This window comes from Garra rufa, chromosome 25, assembly GCF_049309525.1.
Source record: "Garra rufa chromosome 25, GarRuf1.0, whole genome shotgun sequence".
Classification (NCBI taxonomy): domain Eukaryota; kingdom Metazoa; phylum Chordata; class Actinopteri; order Cypriniformes; family Cyprinidae; genus Garra; species Garra rufa.
Genome location: NC_133385.1, coordinates 16,411,824 through 16,435,002, shown reverse-complemented (window position 1 = coordinate 16,435,002; position 23,179 = coordinate 16,411,824). Strand labels below are relative to the sequence as shown.

At 33.1% G+C, this 23,179-nt stretch overlaps 2 protein-coding genes across 2 annotated transcripts; one reads left to right on the top strand and one right to left on the bottom strand.

Annotated features, from left to right (window-relative positions):
• Positions 1-1,193: 1,193 nt before the first annotated feature.
• ccdc135 (coiled-coil domain containing 135) lies at positions 1,194-13,223 on the bottom strand. The gene is made up of 17 exons (XM_073832322.1): positions 13,072-13,223; positions 11,267-11,441; positions 11,061-11,186; positions 10,782-10,976; positions 8,609-8,767; positions 8,310-8,528; positions 8,096-8,218; positions 7,861-7,933; positions 7,635-7,763; positions 6,724-6,852; positions 6,409-6,626; positions 6,020-6,235; positions 5,460-5,570; positions 3,554-3,664; positions 3,276-3,470; positions 1,512-1,651; positions 1,194-1,347 (listed from the first exon to the last, which is right to left on the bottom strand). The coding sequence occupies exons 1-17, from the start codon at positions 13,221-13,223 to the stop codon at positions 1,263-1,265; spliced, it is 2,556 nt and encodes an 851-aa protein (XP_073688423.1). The 3' UTR covers positions 1,194-1,262.
• A 1,997-nt stretch (positions 13,224-15,220) lies between these two features.
• Positions 15,221-22,443, top strand: lcat (lecithin-cholesterol acyltransferase). The gene is made up of 6 exons (XM_073831928.1): positions 15,221-15,415; positions 15,693-15,849; positions 16,288-16,403; positions 17,144-17,239; positions 18,832-19,056; positions 21,073-22,443. Exons 1-6 carry the CDS (start codon positions 15,271-15,273, stop codon positions 21,648-21,650), a joined length of 1,317 nt encoding a protein of 438 aa, XP_073688029.1. The 5' UTR covers positions 15,221-15,270; the 3' UTR covers positions 21,651-22,443.
• Positions 22,444-23,179: the final 736 nt, after the last annotated feature.

Sequence of the window (23,179 nt, the reverse complement as noted above, 5' to 3'; positions counted from 1 at the left end):
ACAATAGGTGCCACCGCACCTTCGGTGCTTGGCCCCTAACTAGATAAAAGACAAACAATTTGAAATGGAAACAACATTCAAAATGTATATCACTTTTTTTACACAACTAGTTAACAAAAATAAACGAACTAGATATTAAAACAAACTAATCTGAAAAATTAAAATAAACTTTTTTACTAACTTGGCAAAGATGCATTAAATTAACTTTTAAAATCAATTATTTTAAACAAAATTCCAAAATAATTAAAATTATAAATAAAAAATTACTGAAATATTTCTCATTTTAATTTGTTTAATTTTAAATGGAAATAAAACATTTAAAATATAATTTATTAAAATCTTTTTTTTTACTCAGCAAGGATGCAACAAATTACAAACAAAAATTAAAAAAAAAATCTTTAAATCTCTAAATTAAGTAATCTTTAACTTTATATTTAAAGCAGGGTTATTAACTACATATCATTACAGACCATAACCAGATACTAAAAACAAAAAATATAAAGAAAAGACAAACTAAAACTAGATCCTAAAAATGACTACAAATTTAAAGTGGAAACAAAACACTAAAAATATATACAATTTATTAAAATTAATATCAGGTAATTTAAGGATGCAATAAATGTAAAATTACTTAATTTAAAAAAAAAAATCACTTTATATTCAAAGCAGGGTTATTGTTAACTATAAATAATTACTGAAATATTTCTCTTTTTAGTTTGTGGATTAACTAAAACCAGATATTAAAAACAAAAATATTTTTACAAAATTTACAAACTAAAACTAGGTACTTAAAAAGAAACTAAACTTTAAAATGGAAACAAAATATATTAAAAAAAATCTAATTCAAAATATTACCTAAAATAGTTTATCAGTATCTAAATCAGCATGTCGGAATGATTTCTGAAGGATCATGTGACACTAAAAACTGGAGAAATGATGCTGAAAATTCACAAGAATAAATTACGTTAAAATATATTAAAATTTAAAATAAAAATTACATTTCACCATTTAACTTTACACTATTTTTTTTATTTAAATAAATGCAGCCTTGGTGAGTTAAGAGATTTCTTTCAAAAACAAACATAAAATCTTAACTTTTGAACAGTCGTGTATACTTATTTTATCAGATATTGTGTCTGTTTCTTGACCTTTATCAGAACAAAATGAAAATCCCGTCCCAAATGATGCAACGGAAGACTTTATTGAGGTCATACATGACTTTGTGGGCTAGGTGGAGTTATATACTGTGATATATTGTCTTGTTACATCAAGTGACTGGCCAACCTCGGATGTCTTCTTAGTTTCTCCTCCAGTGTCAGATACTTCTGAGGTGCCCTTTCCTTGTGTCTACAAAAACAACATACAGATTTACTGATGTGCTGCTGAAGCAAATTATACCAACACACTTGTTTACAACCAAATCTGCTTGGGCTTTGCACCATCTTGAAAAGTTAGATGTTTAGTCATGTTATCATCACTGTATTATTCAGCAAATAATCTGGGGTGCGTACCGAATGAGTCTCAGTTTGGAAATGTGGATTTTGAACATGGCGTCAAAGCAGTAGGCTTGGTAATCGTCCTCCTCTTCATTAGTCATGGTGAAAGAGTTCTTTTGGTACCACAGCTGCTTCTTCAGCAACTCTTCTGACTCCTAAACAAACAGGTTTACAAGTTAATTAGTGTTTTCTTTGGCCTTCTTATTTAAGAAGAAGTAAAATGACAAACCAAAGATGACCAATCAACTGCTGATGTTCCTCTAGCAAGCTTCAGATGGCTATTCTGACGATTAATCGAGTAATTAGATAATTATGATTTTGTTTGTAGTAATAAAAATAGACCTAAGTGAACAATGGCCTTTAAAATGACTTAAATACATATATAATAGCAACGAGGCAATAATAATTAGTTCAAATAAGGTATCATAAGCAAGCAACCCTATGGTTTTGTTGAACAAAACTGTTAAAATACATAACGTATTAAAAACAATGGAGCTAACGTACATTACGCATTATGACAAATGACTGCAGAGGGCGCCAACGGCCTGACGACTGTTTGTACACTTTACAACTCGATCTAATTAATCCTTGTTTAATATTGACTAATGCTGCCTTCATGTGATATGGGAAAGATGATGCTTTCCACTTGTGAAATGGAAATTACCAGCGTGTCGTGTTCAGGTGCTTTTGTTGTCGTAGTGAAGAGAAACATGGCGAACTCGCAATTTGTCCTCACATGCTACTTTGGTAAAACAGACCGAATAAAATAACATGAGAAAATTGCGTCCTTCAGAACACTGTATCGCACAGCACCCTACTGGAGGCGAGCCACGACAAGCTAGCATCTTCTCTTAACGGTATTTTTAAAGACAACACTACGTTTAAATAGTGACGTTATTAAAATCCTTTATGCCCCAGCATTATGGGGGCTACAAACTAATCAACTAAACAGCAGAGAACTTTTAACATCATGCAATGCTTATCATTCAGTATAGTTTCGTTGCTGTCCGCCATGTTGAAAGGTCAAAGTTTATCCCATCTCGGCAACTCGGGTATCATAAAAAATTTCGAGCTTTCCAGTGGAAATTACAACGTGAGTGGGTGTTCATGTGCAATTTAGATGTCGGATTTTGGTATTTACCATAATTACGATAGCACATGAAGGCAGCATATATAACATTTACCTCAAAAGTCCACTTATTTAGCCAGTTCTTTACGACAGAAATGCTACAGCCACTGTAATATTCTTGAATGTGGATAACAAAAACGTATAAACTCAGACAGGGTTTTAGCTTTTATTTTGAAATCGCGTTGAACGCAATATGCGTTAGCATATTGACAAAGATAATGTATTCTCCTGTGTTTGCGTAGGTTTAGAATGAAATTGCGTACGTTGCGTGCATAGATTAACGTTATAAACCTAAACTCACAGAAATATGCAGAGATTAAATTTGAGACGCTCCACACGCCTAAATGATAACAGTTCGCATATATTAAACCTGCATCGCATATATGTAACGTTATTTAATTAAAACTAAGCGTTTGTGAATTCACAATAGCATTATGCTTTATTATGATTTTTAAATGGGTTTAATATATCATACAGCCTTAGAAAACGGTCTAAAATGCGTTTCATGGATTCTCCTTCCTGTATTTTGCCAGTTACTCGACACGAGCAAAATACAGTCGATGAGTTTTTAAAACCGAGCACTTGAATTTAATCGAGGAATTGTGACAGCCCTAGTTTTGCAGGTGAAGGTGGAAACAAAACTAACGTGCCTTTTCGATTCTGCTCTGGACCAGGCAGGCTTTGTTAATAAGCTGCTGTTTGAACTCATTCAGACAGTCTGTCTTCAGCTGGAGTGCGTCCTGTCGTGTAAGAACTTCTTGGAGTCCTAGTCGGACCTGGGATGGAGCCAGCAGGTCCAGCTCTTTCTCCTTCTCCCGCTGCTTCTTTTCTTTAGCCATACGTTCCTGAGGAACAAAAGGAACCAGAGGTAGGTGAAAATTTGGATTAGTGTGATGAACGTGGTTGGCGGATTAAATCTATGCTTCACCTTTTCTTCCATGTGCCGACGGGCCGTTTCGTTCCTCGTAGGGTTGTAGATAGAGATGAGTAGGTCAGTATTACTGTCCTCCCTTTCTCTTGAAGAAAGGATAGACCTAACCTGAAACAAACATGCTAAGGTTAACACGATAGAGAGTTTGTACTTACGTTAGCTGCATCTGCGGCCATATTGGCGATACTTGGATGTAAACAACAGCATGGATTGCATTATTAATGTACTGAATACATTGTTCAGCTAATTTATGCTGTCTAAACCATGGGAAAAAAATGTGTGGAAGCTGCTAAATCATAGAGAGGAGGAAAGCAGGAACGTGAGCAATATTTTGACAAACTAAAGTTAATAGGTGGTAAAGATATACAAGCTATATTAATTAAGATATCAACCTAATAATTCACCTACCTGACTGGAAATCATAAAAACAAACACAAATGTTGTCAAGATTCTTGCCCTGAAAATCCTGGTTCAGTTTGTCCAACCACAAACGCCTTTTGTTCCTCAGACAGTTTTTTGCACTCTTCTTCTTGATTTGTTATAACTTTTGGCAGTCTGTAGTTCTCCAAATGCTTTTCCCATTCCGACCGATTAATATAGTCCAAAACATGACAATAACTGACCATTTTCATTAGCAATAATCAGCAAAATATGCAAGTTTCGTTTGGTTCAGTGGAATTGTTTACGCTCAGTGCCACCAATATGGCCGATTGATGACGCATCGTGAAAACACTCTTGCTGCGTCCCAATTCGCCTACTTATAGACGTTTTTCCTGAACACAGAAGTAAGTCCGACTCTTAACTGAAAGAATGCTTTGCATTTCCGGTCTGCATTGTTTCTAATCAAATTAGGGTATATTCCGAGCTAATAAACTAATGTTAAACCTATTAAAATGTTTTTAAAAAGCACATGGCTCCATAGCGCCATCACTTGGCAATGTCGCAATGACCGTCATTTGTCAGTGCCTCACTTTAATGAGTGTGTAGATGACACGAAGCAGCGGACGTTAGCTACATTAAAAACAGATGGACGCTTCCTATGGAAACCGGAACAGAAAAGCATTCAATCTGATGTTAGAATTCGTAATAGCGGCGCTCATCGTTTACTCAGGAAAAAGGTCTATACTATGCCCTAAAAGTATGTACTATATTTGTGAAGAAAAAGTACATACTTTTGAGTATGTAGCAGAATAGTAGGCAAGCTTTGGGGCATACTACTTCGTCATAACTCTTGCTTAGTTACCTGAATCCTGTCACCGTTTAAACTGCCCTGTCAATCATCAGCATTATCTACATTTCGTTTAATTTGATTTCCTACCGTATTGGAGAGAAATGAAGAGGCACGATCTTTCACAGGTCTTTCATGCCGAGAACTCTGCTCTTGTGTTTGCATAATGATGCATTTAAAAGTTAATGACCAAACCTAACAATTATAAAAGTTCATAATCTTGCTGCACATGAAATATAACGAGGATAACATTAAATAAATAAATATAATATATAATATATATATATTATCAGGTTACACATCGATTATTAATCTTTCAAACCCCTTTCTCTACCTGTCCGTTGGTCACGCATATACGCCATGTTTGTTGTTTTTTAACACTTTTTATGCTTGTTTGTAGTTCCAATCGAATCCTCGTTCACCGCGCAATGTATTGTGAGCAATATTAGCCGTTAGAGTGTGCATTGATTCGCACTTCGAATTCTGAAGTTAAGTAGTAGACCATCCGGGAATCTTTGAAATACTTTTTTTTAAACGTACTACGGTTTGGGACATACTAATTCTATTTTCGAATACTATTTAGGACGGATAGTATGCGAATTGGGACGCAGCATCTATTGGCTAGACGTGGACGTTTTTTTTTTTTAATATAATGGTGCTTGTGAAATGTAATACCTCTTTTTCTGACTCTCTGATTCGAAGTTCGACATCCTCCTCTTCTCTCATCAATTCCACAAGAATTTCATACAACTGCAAGTTCTTGTAGGGTTTCGCAGAAGGATCCACCTGAAGATGCACAATATAAGATGTGAACGCTAACATGAAACAAAAACTTTTTCTATCCACAGCAAAGGTGATCTCACAAGAAACCACAACTATTTTACAAATGTTGAAAATTTGTCAAAGCATAATAGTTTAGAATTTAAAATAAGACTGTGTTGGACACTTGACCCAATGATTTACCTAATTATTATTTTTTTGTTTGTGCACAAAAAGTATTCTCGTAGCTTTATAACATTACGGTTGAACCACTGACTATTTTAACGATGTCCTTATTAACTTTTTAGGCCTTGAACGTGGTGGTTGCGTTGCAGTTTATGCAAGATCAGAAAGCTCTCGGATTCTATTAAAAGTATCTTAATTTGTATTCTGAAGATGAACGCAGGTCTTGCGGATTTGGAACGACACGATGGTGAGTAATTAATGCCGAAGATTTTTGACATGTGACATCAGACCTGAAAGCCAGACACCATCTGTGGAGTAAAAGCTTGCGCTTTCTGCGAGTCTGCTGCTTCTTTGGGTTTCGTAAAGTTGAGCCAGGCTGGGATGATCTTGTTGTCCTCTAGATGAAAGGTCACCTGAATTCGTCTTTCCGACACCATAAAGATTCGTTCAGCCACATCTTTACTTGCCGGCTTTGAAGGATCTCTGTGAAACCGCTCCTCCACCCTCTGTTGGAGATCCCAAACAAAATTTCATTGACCTGTTTTCCCCATCTTTTGGATGTTAATTGTTAGCAAGGCCACTATGTAGCTTTAGTATATTATTGGTTAATGTTATACCTGTAAGTTAATATTGAGTTCAACTGCTTAAAGGTCGAAGCTGTTTGTTGAGAGAGCATTACCTGTAAAGGCCGTTGTTCAAGAGCCTCTCCAGCCCGAATCACTTTGATTTGCTTTCCGTAAACAATACGTCGATAAAAGAGAAAGTCAGTCCGGTCTTCAAAGGTTTCTGTCATTTCGAAAGGCTTCTCGATTCTTCTAGCTAGGTCGTCAGTGCGAGTATGACTATAGAAGTCCATCTGACGCTCCATCTCAGGAACTAAAGTGACATACCTGTGGTCTAAACAAAATTCAACTTTTGTTATCCCAGGCCCTATTATTATTCACGTTAATAAATACTGACATCAGGAATATATTGAAAATGTGTGTTAGATTACATTTGAGAGCATCACTTCGTCCAGGACTGAAATGCTCAGTTGTCACATTGGTGGCTGTGTTTAGTTCTCTCTCGTCAAGATGATCACTTCGATGTTTGAACCATTCCTTAATAGTGTTGGTTTGTGTGCCTAAGAAAATGACAAAGTGAGAATTTGTACTCAATGTCAACACACAGGATAAAAGCTAAATGAACATGTTTTTAAATAAATAAACAATATTTATTCAGAATGTTTATACTATTTTAATATTGATATGTATATTATTTATTTAAGTAGTTAATACTTAAATAAACGAACATGTTTTTTTAAATAAATAAAAAATTCATATTTATATAAAGGCTAAATGAACATGCTTTTAAATAAATAAACATTTGATAATTATTATTTGAAATACTTAATAATTATTAAGTATTATTATTTAGGGCTGCAACGATTAATCGAACAATGTTGTGAGGCGCGTTTAGTCAATGAAGCCGGTACTTTGATTAGTAGTAAATCCCCATCACGTGCGTTCAGCTGGAGCGGCAATTCAAACACCCCGCCGTAAATCACTGACAAGCCACGCCAAATCGCACTGAAAATCTAATTCGTTTAGTTTAATTAGTTAAATGATAAATAAAAATGTAATGATGATCATTTAAAATTGGGTGAACCATCCATTTAACATGCTAAATAAATATCCCTTTAATAGGTTTGTTAATATAAATGTATTTGTTTATATAGATCAACATATATTATTATATAAAGATACATACTTTTTTGTAATTTATTTTATTTAAAGGCCTTATTTACATAATATTTAATTTAACATAATAAATTTTATTATCTATTTATATATATTTATATATATATATATATATATATAAAAGGTATGTTGAATCTGAAAACAAAAACATCTGCAAATATCTTACATTCAATGTCTTTATAAGTGGTGAGTTTGGCCACTAGACCGTCTCTCAGAAGATAAGGTGCAAACTTCTCCAGCTTGGCTTTCCTGTACTGGATAACCTTCATACCCCCTGGATAACGCATTTCCATATCTATAAAGATGCAAAATAAAAACATGTATGATTAATTAACCTCAAGAGATAATAGATAATGGATGAAATACTATATGTGTGTAAGCGAGGACTTGACCTGCTGGTGAAATGTCTATTTTAGTCACCCAAGATGGAGGCATCTCAAACACTTTCAGCTCATGCATCTCCTCCTTTAGAAACAAAAAGATTGTTAAATCTAAGGTAAAAGAAACTGAGCATAAATATGGATTTAGATATCAGGTTCGGTGTTGAAAAATGCCCTTCAACAGTTAAATCAACAATGGCATTCAAACGAAATAGAAAATTATAAACAAAAAATAGTCTTTCTGTACTTCCTCCTCGTCTTCTGGCTCCTCACGTGTCTTTGGGTCTGAAATGATTGTCAGAGATTGGCTAGTAGGGCCACAGAGCACGTACTCCCACGTTGACAGATCACCCATGTCGAAGGTCATCTCCTACATAGACACAAACAGACCCGGTGAACTTTGCAGTGCTTGTCATCTTCACCGAAAACATTCATACACATCCACGTTAAAATATACTGACATCACAACCGAAAGTGCAATCTTGCTTGTTGACCCAGTAGTTTTGATGGTTCCAGACGCTCTCTATGCCCAGGAAGTTCTCATTGGTGGTGGAGTAGCTCTTGCCTGTCAGAGGGTCAATGAAGAAGTTCTCTGGTACCTCCCGGTTTCCTGAGAGCACCAGAACCCAGCAGTGAACTCTTAAGCCCCGAAGAGGGTCAGGTGGTGGACGTTCTTGCTCCTGTTTAAGAGGAACCAGTGAAAATGCAAGTCAGAACTCAGAAATCAAATGGAATTTCATTGAATCATTCTTAGTCCAACCTTCTGAAGTCTCTCTTCGTCCTGTTGTTTCTTCAGCGCAGCTGCTTCAGCTTCTGCTTGCTGTTTCTGCTCTTGACGCTTTTCAAAGTTGCTGTGCAAGTCGCGTGAGGGTTTTACAGAGTATTTCTTTATTGGCTTCTTCGGTTCCTCTGTCTCATCCTGAGCAGGTCATGCAAAAGCATAACATGAATCATGCATCCAGTTTAGATTTTTAGAAAGTATTTCTGATTTCAACCACTCAAGAAAATTTGTGTTAAAGCTGTGTTCTTCAACAGATACTTTACAACCTCAAGGGTATCTGTGGATAAACTATAGGGTGGATAGCAATTAACTGATCTTAAACGAAATTTTGCGGAAATACATAAAATATGTTTGGAAGCCCATTTCCACCACAGAATAAAAAATAAAAAAAGGTAATTGCAATCTCACAATTCTGAAATTTTTCTTGCAATTGCAAGATTACATCTCACAGTTGTGAACATGTTAGTCTTTTTTTTTTTAACTGGACTTTAAAAATCGTAATTGCTAGTATATATCTCACAATTCTGAGAAAAAAGTAATTTACACAATTGTTGAGTTGTTTAATATAAACTCGCAATAAACTCGGAATTTTGACGAACTCGTAAATCAGACTTTTCCTCAAAATTTTGTGTTATAAACTTAACGAGTTTTGCGTTATAAAGTCAGAATTGTGAGATACAAATTCGCAATTCCGAGTGATAAAGTCAGAATTGTGAGAAACTATCAAATCTGATTTTTCTCAGATTTTTTGGAAGTAAACTTGCAGTTGCGAGTAAACTCACAATTTCGAGTTATAGTTAAAAAAAACTTGCAAATCTGAATTTTTTTTCTCAAAATTTGGTGATATAAACTTGCAATTTCGAGTTATAACATCACAATTGCGAGAAACTCACAAATCTGACTTTTCTCAAAATTTCATCATATAAACTTGCAACTGTGAGTTATGAAGTCAGAACTGCGAGATATAAACTTGACTTTTTTCTCAGAAGTGCATAATATGAACTCACAATTGCAAGAAATAAAGTCAGAATGTTCTTGCAAATGCGAGTTATATATGCGAGATATAAACTCTGCCTAAATTCAGCCTTTTTCTCAGAATTGTCAGATATAAACTCGCAATTTGCAAGTTGTAAAGTCCAATAAAAAAAAATATTGATATGTTCTCAGAATTGCAAGTTTATCTCTCACAATTCTGACTTAATAAACTATATAAACTTGATGTTTATATGATATAAACTTGCAATTGTAAGAAAAAAGTCAGAATTGCGAAGTACAAACTCGCATTTGCAACAAAAGTCGGACATTATTTTTCACAACTGTGAGTTTATATGACGCAAATCTGACTTTATAACTTGCAATTGCAAAAAGTAAGAATGTGAGATAAAAAGTCGCAATAACCTTTTTTTATTTTTTATTCAGCGGTGAGACTTTTTTATATACATTTAGAATCAATATTAAATTAAATTAATTTATATATATTAATTATAGATGTGCAATTAAGCACCATAAGGCATAGAATAATATTATGATAATATTTACATGTCATAGGCCAGGTTTAAAAAAAACATTTATTTATTTATTAAACTAACTACATAAATTATAGTAAGTTATAAATACTATAATTTGCATGTTAAGCCTCATAGGCTTCAAAAACATTAAGTAACATCACATACCATAAAATAATATGTGACCCTGGACCACAAAACCAGTCATAAGGTTAAATTTTACAAAACTGAGATGTATACATCACATGAAAGCTCAATAAATAAGCTTTCTATTGATCTATGGTTTGTCAGGATAGGACAATATTTGGCCGAGATACATCTATTTGAAAATATGGAATTTGAGGGTGCAAAAAAATCTAAATACTGAGAAAATCACCTTTAAAGTTCTCCAAATTAAGTTCCTAACAATGCATATTACAAATCAAAAATTACATTTTGATATATTTATAGTAGGAATTTTACAAAAAATCTTCATGGAATATGATCTTTACTTAATTTCCTAATGATTTTTGGCATAAAAGAAAAATCAATAATTTTGACCCATGCAATGTATTTTTGGCTATTGCTACAAATATACCCCAGCGACTTAAGACTGGTTTTGTGGTCCAGGGTCACATTTAAATCAAATGTGTGTACGCTGTGCTTACTTGTATTTGAGGCTGCAGTAGTGGACACTCTTGTCGTGACTGATCAAGTAGACACATCTCTTTCGTAGCATAGCCACTGACGCAGTAAGCATTGTATCCGGCACCCAACAACAGGCTACACAGCACGATGGAGAAATCAAAACATGTGCCTCTCTGAGTCTGCAGAACCCAGGTGGGCGATGACAGCTGCTTGGGCTAGAAAAGAAGAGAAATACAATAAAAACTTGTTTTGAGTCCAAGACGCAAAAACAACCATCATGATTCAAATCGGATTCTCACAAGTTCAAACGGTGGATCCAGCAGCTCCAACGAGAGATAATCAGCCACAAAGCTGGCACATCCCTCCCAGTCGTACAGCTCAGAATAGGGCAGCAAAGTGCTTCGCAAGGTGGTGCTTACAAATTTCTGTTGATATACATTGGAGTAAGAAAGTAATGAAAAAAGACATTTGTGGTAATGTTGCCATGTCTGGAAAGTGTATGTACCTGAACACCACACTCATTCACAGGGCACAGGAGAAGCTCTTTGTGATCAGGGTACAAAAGCGCATACTGCTGACGGAAGTTTTCAGCCATCGCCATCATGAGCTTCTCCTGTGAGGAGTTCTCCTTGTATGAGGACGGACATTTGGAAGGGTCCACATGAGCTCTTGGCTTTGCTCTGGAGAAAAAAAGAATAAAGACCAACAATCAGAATGATTTTTCATTGTTCCATTGTATTTTACTCTTGTTGTATTGCTGTATGTGTAGTCTGTTTTGGACCCATGTTTTAATCTGTATTTTAACTTAAAATTATTTGCATTACTTGTGTATTTTTGTCCTCAAATACTACTTTAAATAGTAAAAAATTGCAACATTATTTTCTTGATATTTGTAATTTGTTACTCAATATGGAAAATGATGTCAAATTATAAAATATTTAATATTTATATATGATTTTTAATAACGTATCAGAATAATGCTTTGCTGCGGCATAATTTCTGCAACATTTTAATTGTTGTAAAAATTACTTGCATTATTTGCTTTAGGAAATACTGAGACTATATATATACATTTTACGCACAGTAAAGAATAGAAAAAATGTATGATACAATTTACATTATTATTACATTATCTACTAACCACAGATTTAGAATGAATAAAAAATTAATAAGCAGAAATAATAATAATAATAATAATAATAAACGTAATAAATAAATAATAATAAATAAAAGTAGTAAAAATGTACATTAATGTATTTAATTTATATATTTAGCACATATTTGCAATTTAAGTACTAAAAAAGAATAGAAAAATATTATCATTATTATTATTTACAGACCATAGGCCAAGCTTAAAATACAAATTTCTCTTTCTGTTTATCTATCTATCTTTATCTATTTACCAACCACATAAAATAAAAAAATAATTATTTAATTTATATACGTATTATATATTTGCAATTTAAGCACCATCAAGCTAAGTTTATATATATATATATATATATATTATTTTTTTTTTTTTTTTTTTTTTCAGGTGTTTTTTTTAATTCTAGTCATTTTAGTTTTTGTTTTATTTATTTACCACATACATTAAGAATTAGTTAAAAATAATAATGCATAATAAAATTACATTTATTAAAAAAATTATACATTTATTTAATTTAGATATTTATTATATATTTGCAATTTAAGCACCATGTTATTATTATGATGACTATTTTATGTCATAGGCCAGGCTTAAAATACAAATATTTATTTATTTAGTAATTTTGTTGTTTTTATTTATTTGTTTATTTACCACATACATTTAGAATTAGTTTATAATAAATAATAATAATTTTATTCACTTTTATTTCAGTTTTAGATTTCAGTAGTTTAAGAAGTTTGTATTTTACTTTATTTCAATTAATGGATTTTTAAAATGATTTTAGTTTTACTTGACTATAATACACCTGACCTAGATGTGGTGACAGGCTTCATTTCAGGATTCATTCTTGTAGAGTTACATTATACCCCTCTATATAATGAAACCATGTTTGGTTTTAAGTCCCCTCTATCTCCATGCACTAATGTACCCTATAGTTTGTTTGCTTTTTAAGTAAAAAGTTGAAAGTGTTTGGTGACCTTAGTGTGCTACCCTACAACTGCATGACCTGATAAACCACCCATGTTTGTGGCTAATGATTAAGACCGCTGTAAACATCCAGCGTGTGCATGTGAGAGGAACTCCTACGGAGAAACGCTGAACATTGCTTTAACATGAGCTTTCATACGAGTTTACCACATGTTGATGAACTTTAGTAACCTCACATGTGTGTGACTGTAGGGGTGATTCGTATGTTAGACAAGCTGCTCTCCAGATCCCGAAGACCCTCCAGATCCCGCGCTCTCTCTTTATCACCCTCTTCAATATCAGTTATAGTAACGTCCTCTTCATAATCCACTTCCGGTAACACTTCCATCTAAAACAAATCATGCACATATTGACAGAATACGAAAAACTTTCAAAGGAGATACAGCAGCAAGAAGGTATCTGACAGATGGTTTAAACGACATATATCGGTTTTATTTTGCGTTAAGCAAGATATCACTGCATATAAAGACTTACAGTTGAATAAAGTGAGTCTCTTTCCCGTTTTTAAAGCAAAGTATACAACGTTAACCATTGGCGGAAAGAAACCTGTTACTTGTTTACGTTCGGCAATTTGGTTTCCATAGCGATGGTTCGCTGACGTATCAATACGGGGGTGGAGTCGACAGATCCCTTCTCTAAAATAACTTTATTTTTTATAATTATTTTGAATTCAATTTAAAACGCTATGTTTATAAATATATGTAATAATTATACAAATACAAAGAATAATATTTTTCTTTTTTATTGTAAATTTGCATTTACAATAAAACATTGCAACAAAATGTATTTAGGGTACTTATTTTACCTTTTCACATCTTGATTTTTGATTGTTGTATGAGTAGTTTGTTTTAAAGTACTGCATTTTAACGTTCCCAGTGAGTTATGAAAATGTTATATTTTAATGTTCTCTGAACATTCAAAGCATTTAGTTTTTATTTTATTTTATTAATTTAACGTTTTTCCCCCTGGTTGTACACTACCAGGCAAAAGTTTCTGAACAGTAAGATTTTTAATGTTTTTTTTAAAGAAGTCTCTTCTGCTCACCAAGGCTGCATTTATTTGATCCAAAGTACAGCAAAAACAGTAAAATTCAGACATGTTTTTACTATTTATCATAACTGCTTTGTATATGAATATATTTTGAAATGTAATTTATTCATGTGATCGAAGCTGCATTTTAATTACATAAACATTATAGAAAGTATTACCTTATTTAGCAAGGATGCTTTAAAATGATTAAAAGTGATAAAAGACATTTATAATGTTACAAAATATTTTATTTCAGACAAATTGCTTTTCCTTCTGAACTTTCTATTTATCAAAGGAACCTGAAAAAAAATCTACTCAGCTGTTTTGAACATAATAATAAAAATAATAAATGTTTTTTAACAGCAAATCAGAATATTAGAAAGATTTCTAAAGGATCATGTGACTGGAGGATTGATGCTTAAAATTCAGCTTTTTATTTCACACAAATGCTGATATTTGGATCTTTCTATTCATCAAAGTATCCTGAAATGTACTCAGCTGTTTCAAATATTGATAATAATAAGAAAAATGTTTCTTGAACAGCAAATCAGCATATTAGAATGATTTCTGAAGGATCATGTGACACTGAAGACTGCAGTAATGATGCTGAAATTTTAGCTTTGATCAAAGGAATAAATTACATTTTAAAATATAGTAAAATAGAAAGAAGTTATTTTAAATAGTACAAATATTTCATAATATTGCAGCTTTTGTCATTTATCAAATAAATGCAGGCTTGGTGAGCAGAAGAGACTTTTTTAAAAACATTAAAATTCTTACTGTTCAAGTGTATACAAACGTTAAAGAAACATTCTATTTGATCATTTTGCAAACCTTACAGGAATGTTAGGCCTACTTTTGAATGTTCTCTAAACGTTTTGAAACAAGTAGTGTCTTACAAAGCGTCACAATGTCCATCTAAATCATTAGAAAAACGTTTCATGACTCATGTATAATGTTTTTAGAGCACTATTAGATAACTTTGAAATTCTTTTCCTCGCCAGAACGTTAGCAATAAACGTGAAAAATAAAAACCAATAAATAAATGAAAAAAGTGGTAGTTTACACATTTTACAATCACATTACAATAATTTCTATTGTGCTTTTGATCGACCCAAGTTTGTTTCCTCACGCATGTTTGCACCTAAACCTTTTGTCATTGAAATATATCCTTATAATGTAATCAGCACACATAGTAGGAGCTCTCAGAGTGTTTACGGTCCGGTGACCTCCCGTTCTGAGACACTCACCGCCCCCTCGCGACGCCTCATTGGACGAACGCATTAATAGATACGAACCGAAGCCGCTGGATTCAGAGGCAGACAGCCAACACAGACGCAAACACAATGGGACATTCGCGTTCCTTCAGATGCATTGCGTTTCTTATGATTGCACTGCACCAGACTTCTGGATTCTGGTTATTTAACGTTATCTTCCCTCCGACGGCCAAACCTCGCCTCGCAAATAATAGCACTCCTCCTCTCATCATAGGTAAGCAGGTCTCATCTTACATTCACAATTTTGGTATGTAAATTGAAAGATTGAGTTCAATGTGTTCTATATCAGTTTACAAATTTAGTAAGTAAGCATATAAAACTATTACATAAGGCAGGCTAGACAAGATAGCAGATTGACCTCACGTGCACTTTTAGACTAGTTCAAATCCATAATATGTGCACAGCTTGTTGTAAGGTCTGTATTTGATAACTAAATAAAATTTGTATCTGGTTAGGTTAAGTTTTTTGAATTTTACATTTTTGACCCTCAGTACCTGGAAATCTGGGTAATCGCCTTGAGGCCAAAATAGACAAGCCCACACTGGTACACTGGATGTGTTACAAGAAAACCGAGGACTGGTTCCCTCTCTGGATTGACCTAAACATGTTCATGCCCATTGGAATTGACTGCTGGATTGATAATATTAGGTAAACTCACTTCAAAAACTTTGAACACGTCTCCTAGCTGTATGAAGGTATTGTGTGTTTATGTTCATGTATATATTTATATCACTTTTTATGTTTGGAATGCGGTATTACTTCATATTTAAACTTCACAGAGCAACCCTTTCTAGGTACCTCTGATTTATTGACCACAGTTTCCTAATCATCCACAGTTCTGTATTTTAGGTCATTGACCTTTTGTCTATTGTTTTTGGAGGGTTCTCAGAGACTGATGTCATAGGACAGGCCAGTGTATCATAATCAATATTTAGTAGCACTCTACTGTCCTAACTAGGTTAAGTTAAACAGTTTATCAGAAGCTCTGATATATTTCAACAAAAGCCTCTCTGTTTTTGTAACCTTGAAAGAATACAGTTTCTTTCTTTTCATGGGGTCTGACTTGATTTTTTTTCTTTTCTGCAGAATTGTGTACAACAGGACAACTCGGAAGACGTCTAACGCGCCGGGGGTGGAGGTCAGGGTCCCTGGATTCGGACAGACGCACCCTATAGAGTTTCTTGACTTAAACAAGCTGACAGGTGATTATAATATCTCAAATAATTGAACTTCTTTCCTCACAATGTACACTACCAGTCAAAAAAATTGTAATGTTATTTTTAAAGAAGTTCTGCGCAGCACGTCTGCATTTATATTTTAAAATATAATTTGTTCCTGTGATCAAAGCTAAACTTTTAGCATCATTACTCCAGTCTTCAGTGTCACATGATCCTTCACAAATCATTCTAATATGCTGATTTGCTGTTCAAGAAACATCATTTATTATTATTATCAATATTTATAGCAGTTAAGTATATTTGTTTTAGCAAGGATGCTTTCAATTATCCAAAATTGATGATAAAGACATTTATAATTTTACAAAAGATTTTTATTGCAGATAAATTCCGAACGTTCTATTCATCAAAGAAACCTGAAAAAAATTCTACTCAGCTGTTTTCGACATAATAATAATAACAATAAATGTTTTTTGAGCAGCAAATTAAATTCTTAGAATGATTTCTGAAGGATCATGTGACTGGAGAAATGATGCTAAAAATTCAGCTTTGAAATCACAGGAATAAATTACATTTTAAAATATATTCAAATAGAAAACAGTTCTTTGAAATGGTAAAAATATTTCAAAATTGTACTATTTTTGATCAAATAAATACAGGTTTGGTAAGCAAAATAGACTTAAAAAAAACATTACAAATCTTAGTGTTCAAAAACTTTTTACTGGTACAGCAGTGTATGTTTTCATTCTGATGTGCATTTTTTGTAGGTTACTTTCATACCATGGTTCAACATCTAGTCAGCACTGGATATGTGCGAAATGAGACTGTCCGTGGTGCTCCATATGACTGGAGGATCGCTCCAAGTAAGTGAAATCACGGTGACAGGCAACAACAAATATTTCGCCACAGCACAAAAACAAATAGTAGACTGTACTCACTACAGCAGGACTACTCAACAGTCCTGAGTTCAACTCCAACTCAAATCAAATATACATGACAAAAATCAAGGTCTTTAGGATTACATGAAAATGAAAGGTGTGTTTGATTAGGGTTGGAGCCAAACTGTGTAGGACAGTGATCCTTCTGGAGTCCAGATTAATACATAATTGATATTAAATATACTCTACGTATTTATTGTGTTTTTATATAAATTGATGTAATATACATAGGCAATTAAAAATGAAATTAAACATTTAACAGTGTATGTTTTAGTCCATTGGCTGAGGCTGATTTTAACTACACCCCTACATTTATGATCAGGAAATATTCCTGTGTCACTCTGTCTTATAGCTACAAGTTATCGATAGTAGATAGGCCCCATTATTTTGAGTTAAATATGTTCAGAAGTCTGAAAATATGTAACTTTAAAAAATGTCTTGTTTAAAAACTAATCACACTTTTTTGTGAGTTATTCCATAACATTTAGTTTTTATATGTGTACAACTGTTTAGATCTGTGCTAGCTAACCATATGTTGAATAGCATCTTTGAGCTAGGTTCAAAAATATCTAAAATTGTCACTACCGAAACGGTCACAGCCAAAACATGTCATTATTATTTTAGTAATAATGTATTTCGGTAGTATTATTATTATTATTGACATTTTATTTTATTATTTTGATACTGTAAGGTTGCTTTGACACAGCTTGTATTGTAAAAAGCGCTGTATAAATAATCTTGACTTGACTTGACTTGACTTGACTATTGACAAAAAGGAACACATAATCCTTTTTATTGAGGCAAATAAACTACATTTTAGTACAGTTATGCACATTTTTTGTATTTTAGTATGTTTTAGTTGTGATTTTCTAGTGTTTTAGTATACCAAAACATTACTGTCACTACTGAAAATGTGCTGTAACAACCAAAACAAGGGATGTTTTGTCAAAAATAAGATGCTATGATAATGTTTGGTTCTATGTATATTCAAACTAATGAATCCTTAACTTTAAAATTAGTATGATCAACTTTTTGCCTTTTACAAACAAAAACTATAACAAGTCTCATAAATTACACTTGAAATATGTAATTGTTATTGATTTACTTCTGAAAACTTTTGAATAAAATAGAAAAAATATATTTACAAGGAAGATGTAAGTAATATCTTAATAGGGCAATGTAAACTTTCTTATTAAATTATATATCTTGTGTTCTGTAGAGACAAACGGGGAGAGGACAAATATTCCAAAACCTTCTGAAAATACAATATAAGAATTAATTGCACAATTACTAGAAATGTGTACTTTGGATATTATACAATATGCATACATACAAAATTAGGGGGAAAAGACATTTTTCAAGATGTTTCCAACTCTGACTTCGAACCAATTCTGTAGAATGGCCCATATACAATAAAATAGTACATACATACCAGTGATATTTTACTATATTTTGCATATTGTATTTACTCTGTCTCTCAAACAACTATATGTGAATGTTTTTGTTTGCAACCGTAGATGAGCAGGAGGAGTATTTTTCACGTCTGAAGAACCTGGTGGAGGAGATGCATGATGAGTACAATCAACCGGTCTACCTTCTGGGCCACAGCATGGGCAACAACTACATCCTGTACTTCCTCAACCAGCAGACTCAGCAGTGGAAAGACCACTACATCAAGGGCTTCATTTCTCTGGGGGCACCCTGGGGTGGAGCTGTGAAGCCCCTCAGAGTCTTAGCGTCAGGTACAGTGAAGAAAACATCATCCATAAATACTGTCAGCTATGCCTTTTTATTCAACAACACAGTAAAACAGTAACATTTTGAAATATTATTAAAATGTTATTAAATTATTTTATTAACATGTAAAATAAATGACAAGTCAAAAGAATAGAAAATACTAGTCTTTTTTGTAATAAATACAAAGAAAACAAGTAGATAGAAATCAAGTGCAAGAGTGCAAGTGTTAGCGGGCCAAGTGTTTTGTTTTTAATAAAAAAGAAAACAAATAGATAAAATAGAATTAAAAATAGAAAGTGCTAGATTTAAGGCCCGTTCACACCAAGAATGATAACTATAAAATAACTAAAGGTAACTATATTAGCGTCCACACCAGCAGACAATATTGTCTGTTTATTCAAAGTGCACGCTTGTCTGCTGCTTTGAATTCTCAAGCTCGTGACAGCAGGATTGATTCTGATTGGCTGTCAATGTTCATCAACTGGAAAAACATAGTTCTTAAAGTGATTCCAGCGATATCATTTTTCTGTGCCTTTATCGTTATAGCTGTGGTGTAGACTCTGCTATTCTTTAATATTGAGAACGATTTTTAGAACTACATCTTTATTGTTATCTTTATAGTTATCGTCCTTGGTGTGAATAGGCCTTTAGAGGGTCAAAAGTTCAAAAGAACAGCTTTCAATTAAAATATCACATAAAATATTGTATTATTAAGCAAATTCATTTCTATTCAGTTCTATCCTTCTATCCTTGTTTTTTTTGTATCACTGATACAAAAAAAGCATCTGCTGTGTACAAACGTCTAGCAGACATTTGTAAGATGTCAGTTTTACATACATTCTAGTTCATAAACATCTTAAAGACATCTAATAGATGTCTATTTGGCATCTGATAGGATAGCACACGTACGTCTGCAAGATGTCTGTTAAAAATCTCTTGATCTGGAAAGTATCTGCTGTGTACAAACGTCTGGCAGACATCTGTAAGATGTCAGTTTTACATACTTTCTAAATCATAAATATCTTAAAGACATCTAAAAGATGTCTATTTGACATCTGATAGGAAACGTCCAATCCCAGATAGCACACGTATGTCTGCAAGATGTCTGTTAAAGATCTCTTGATCTGGAAAGCATCTGCTGTGTATAAACATCTGGCAGACGTCTGTAAGATGTCAGTTTTACATACATTCTAGTTCATAAACATCTTAAAGACATCTAAAAGATGTCTATTTGACATCTGATAGGAAACGTCCAATCCCAGATAGCACACGTACATCTGCAAGATGTCTGTTAAAGATCTCTTGATCTGGAAAGCATCTGCTGTGTACAAACGTCTGGCAGATGTCTTAAAGACATCTAATAGTCGTCAATTTGACATCTGATAGGAAAAGTTGTATCCCAGATAGCACATGTACATCTGCAAGATGTTAAAGATCTCTGTTAAAGATCTCTTGATCTGGAAAGCATCTGCTGTGTACAAACGTCTGGCAAACGTCTGTAAGATGTCAGTTTTACATACATTCTAGTTCATGAACATATTAAAGACATCTAATAGATATCTGTTTGACATCTGATAGGAAACCTCCAATCCCAGATAGCACGTGTACATCTGAAAGATGTCTGTTAAAGATCTCTTGATCTGGAAAGTATCTGCTGTGTACAAACGTCTAGCAGACATCTGTAAGATGTCAGTTTTACATACATTCTAGTTCATAAACATCTTAAAGTGATATGATAGATGTCTATTTGACATCTGATAAGAAACTTCCAATAGACGTATTGCAGATGAGCTAACTACGTCTTGCAGATGTAAATGCTGATGTCAAATAGACATCTCCGAGATGTACTTGTGCTATCAGGGTGGTCATTGTGAAAATGTTCTTCCTGCATCTGTGTTCTTTAATATGCGCATTGTCAGTAAATAACACACCGAATTTTCCCCTCCCAACTGCGCTTTTATGGAATTGTGCTCTAACACCAATTTGGCCTTTTTACTAAATTTTATTTTATGGCTTTTTAGGTGAAAACGATGGCATACCCTTTGTATCCAATATAAAAATCCGCGAAGAGCAGCGGATGACCACCACAAATCCGTGGATGATCCCTTCTGAAGAGGCTTGGCCCAAAGACCACACCTTCATCTCCACGCCCTTTTTCAACTACACCAACCAGGACTATCAACAGTTCTTCAAAGACATCAACTTCGAGGACGGCTGGTACATGTGGGAGGACACCAAAAACCTCACGGCGGGTCTACCTACACCTGGCGTCGAGGTCTACTGCCTCTATGGGGTGGGCCTCCCTACACCTGTTACGTACGTCTACGACGATCAGTTTCCGAACGCCGACCCCGTAGATATTGTTTACGATGACGGAGACGACACAGTCGACAGCCGTAGCATGAGTCTCTGTAAGCGCTGGATAGGGAAACAGGAACAGGGTGTGCACGTGACAGAGTTCAAAGGCATGGCTCATTTGGACATGGTCTTCAATCACAAGGTTCTCACAATAATCCAGAGAATTTTAGAAGGAAAGTACTATGAGAAAATGGTCGAAACTTCTGAGGAGCCTCCATCTCTTAGTTTAGGTTTTGTGTGATGTTTTTCTCAAGTATCCTGTTCACATGTACAAAAGTATGTCTCAAACATCTCTTTGTATTGGTTTATATTAATAGGCACGATATACTCGTTTACAGTGTATTATATCAAATGTATTTAATCTGTACATTAAAGATTATAGCCACCATAGCTCTTAAAAAAGTGTGAAATGTAGTAGCTGTTTCTTTTTTTTGTTTAACATAGCATATGTTAATCACATTTGATATTTTTTTTAGGCTGTGACATTGTTAAACTACTAGTTTAACGACTGCTTATAATAAATATATGAATATGTTTATCCATATTAGTGGTACATTATATGTGTCCGTGTTTTTCATACGCTGGTCTGTAAACAGTACAGATAGTATTTAGTGAACTCTGTAACCTTTGAACTAGTTTAGAAGTTCTAAGTCTGATAAACATCAGCTTTTTGCAAACAAATTAAAATACGCTAGGTTCAGAGTTCACGCAGAGGCAGTCATTTTGCCAGGAAATCTTTCCTTGATTGTTGTCGGCAAAAATTATTGATTGTTTCTCTTGAAATGTAGATATTTTGGTGGTAGTTCTTGTAATCAGTAACTTCATTTGGTCTTTTTTTTTCTCCTTAAACCTCTGTGATCTTTGAACATCATCCTTAAACAGGCAGCGTGCATGTGCAATATGACAATAATTCAATGGTTTTTCCCCTTAACCCCATGACTTTTCACAATATAACACAAATTTGATTGCTTTTGGATTATGTTTTTCTTGCTTTTATGCTTGCTACACAATAAAACAATAAGAACACATTCTCATTAAGTTTTATGTTTACCTCCTTCCGTTGGTAGCAGTGTTATTTTAGTATCATTGGTTTACTATTATAATATATAATTTTTGAATTACAGTTTATTTTGATTTTGTTTTCATTTTAATTTATATTTAAAGTGTTTGTAATTTTGTTATTCTTTTAGTTTTTTAAATATCGTTTTTATTTATTTTTAGTTTATTTATTTTTAGTTATTTTAGTACTTGAACTAAGTGACAGTCAGAAATGATTGGCAATGCTTTATATATAGATTTTTTTTAATATATATTTTATATAGCATATTTTTATTTATAATTTTACATTCAGATTTTATCATTAAGATATATACAGATGTAGATATATAAAATAATGAATAAAAATGTTAAAAAATGAAAACATTTTTAATTTTTTATTAAAAATGGTAATTTTCTTGTTTTATTATTTCTTTGTTTTTTAAATATATATATATAGTTTTTATTTATTTTTAGTTATTTTAGTACTTAAACTAAATGATAGTAAAAAATGCTTGACAATGCTTTTTATTTATTTTTTATATTTAGATTTTATTATAAAGTAATGCAAATGTTTATATGGTTTTACATAACTATTAGAAATTTTTATGTGAATTACTAAAACTAAAACTTAAACTGAAATAAAAATAAATAGAAATATAAAATAATATATTTCTATATATTTCTAATATATAATATAAAATAAAATATAAAATAATACATAAAAATGTATAT

What these genes read in the sequence shown, in the direction of transcription:
- ccdc135 (XM_073832322.1), bottom strand. Translation starts at nt 13,223, where the DNA reads ATGGAAGTGTTACCGGAAGTGGATTATGAAGAGGACGTTACTATAACT. An exon ending in GTCGGCACATGGAAGAAAAG is followed by an intron (nt 3,471 to 3,553) that starts GTGAAGCATAGA and finishes TTTGTTCCTCAG; the next exon opens with GAACGTATGGCTAAAGAAAA. An exon ending in TCCAAACTGAGACTCATTCG is followed by an intron (nt 1,348 to 1,511) that starts GTACGCACCCCA and finishes TTGTTTTTGTAG; the next exon opens with ACACAAGGAAAGGGCACCTC.
- lcat (XM_073831928.1), top strand. Translation starts at nt 15,271, where the DNA reads ATGGGACATTCGCGTTCCTTCAGATGCATTGCGTTTCTTATGATTGCA. An exon ending in CACTCCTCCTCTCATCATAG is followed by an intron (nt 15,416 to 15,692) that starts GTAAGCAGGTCT and finishes TTTGACCCTCAG; the next exon opens with TACCTGGAAATCTGGGTAAT. An exon ending in TGCTGGATTGATAATATTAG is followed by an intron (nt 15,850 to 16,287) that starts GTAAACTCACTT and finishes TCTTTTCTGCAG; the next exon opens with AATTGTGTACAACAGGACAA.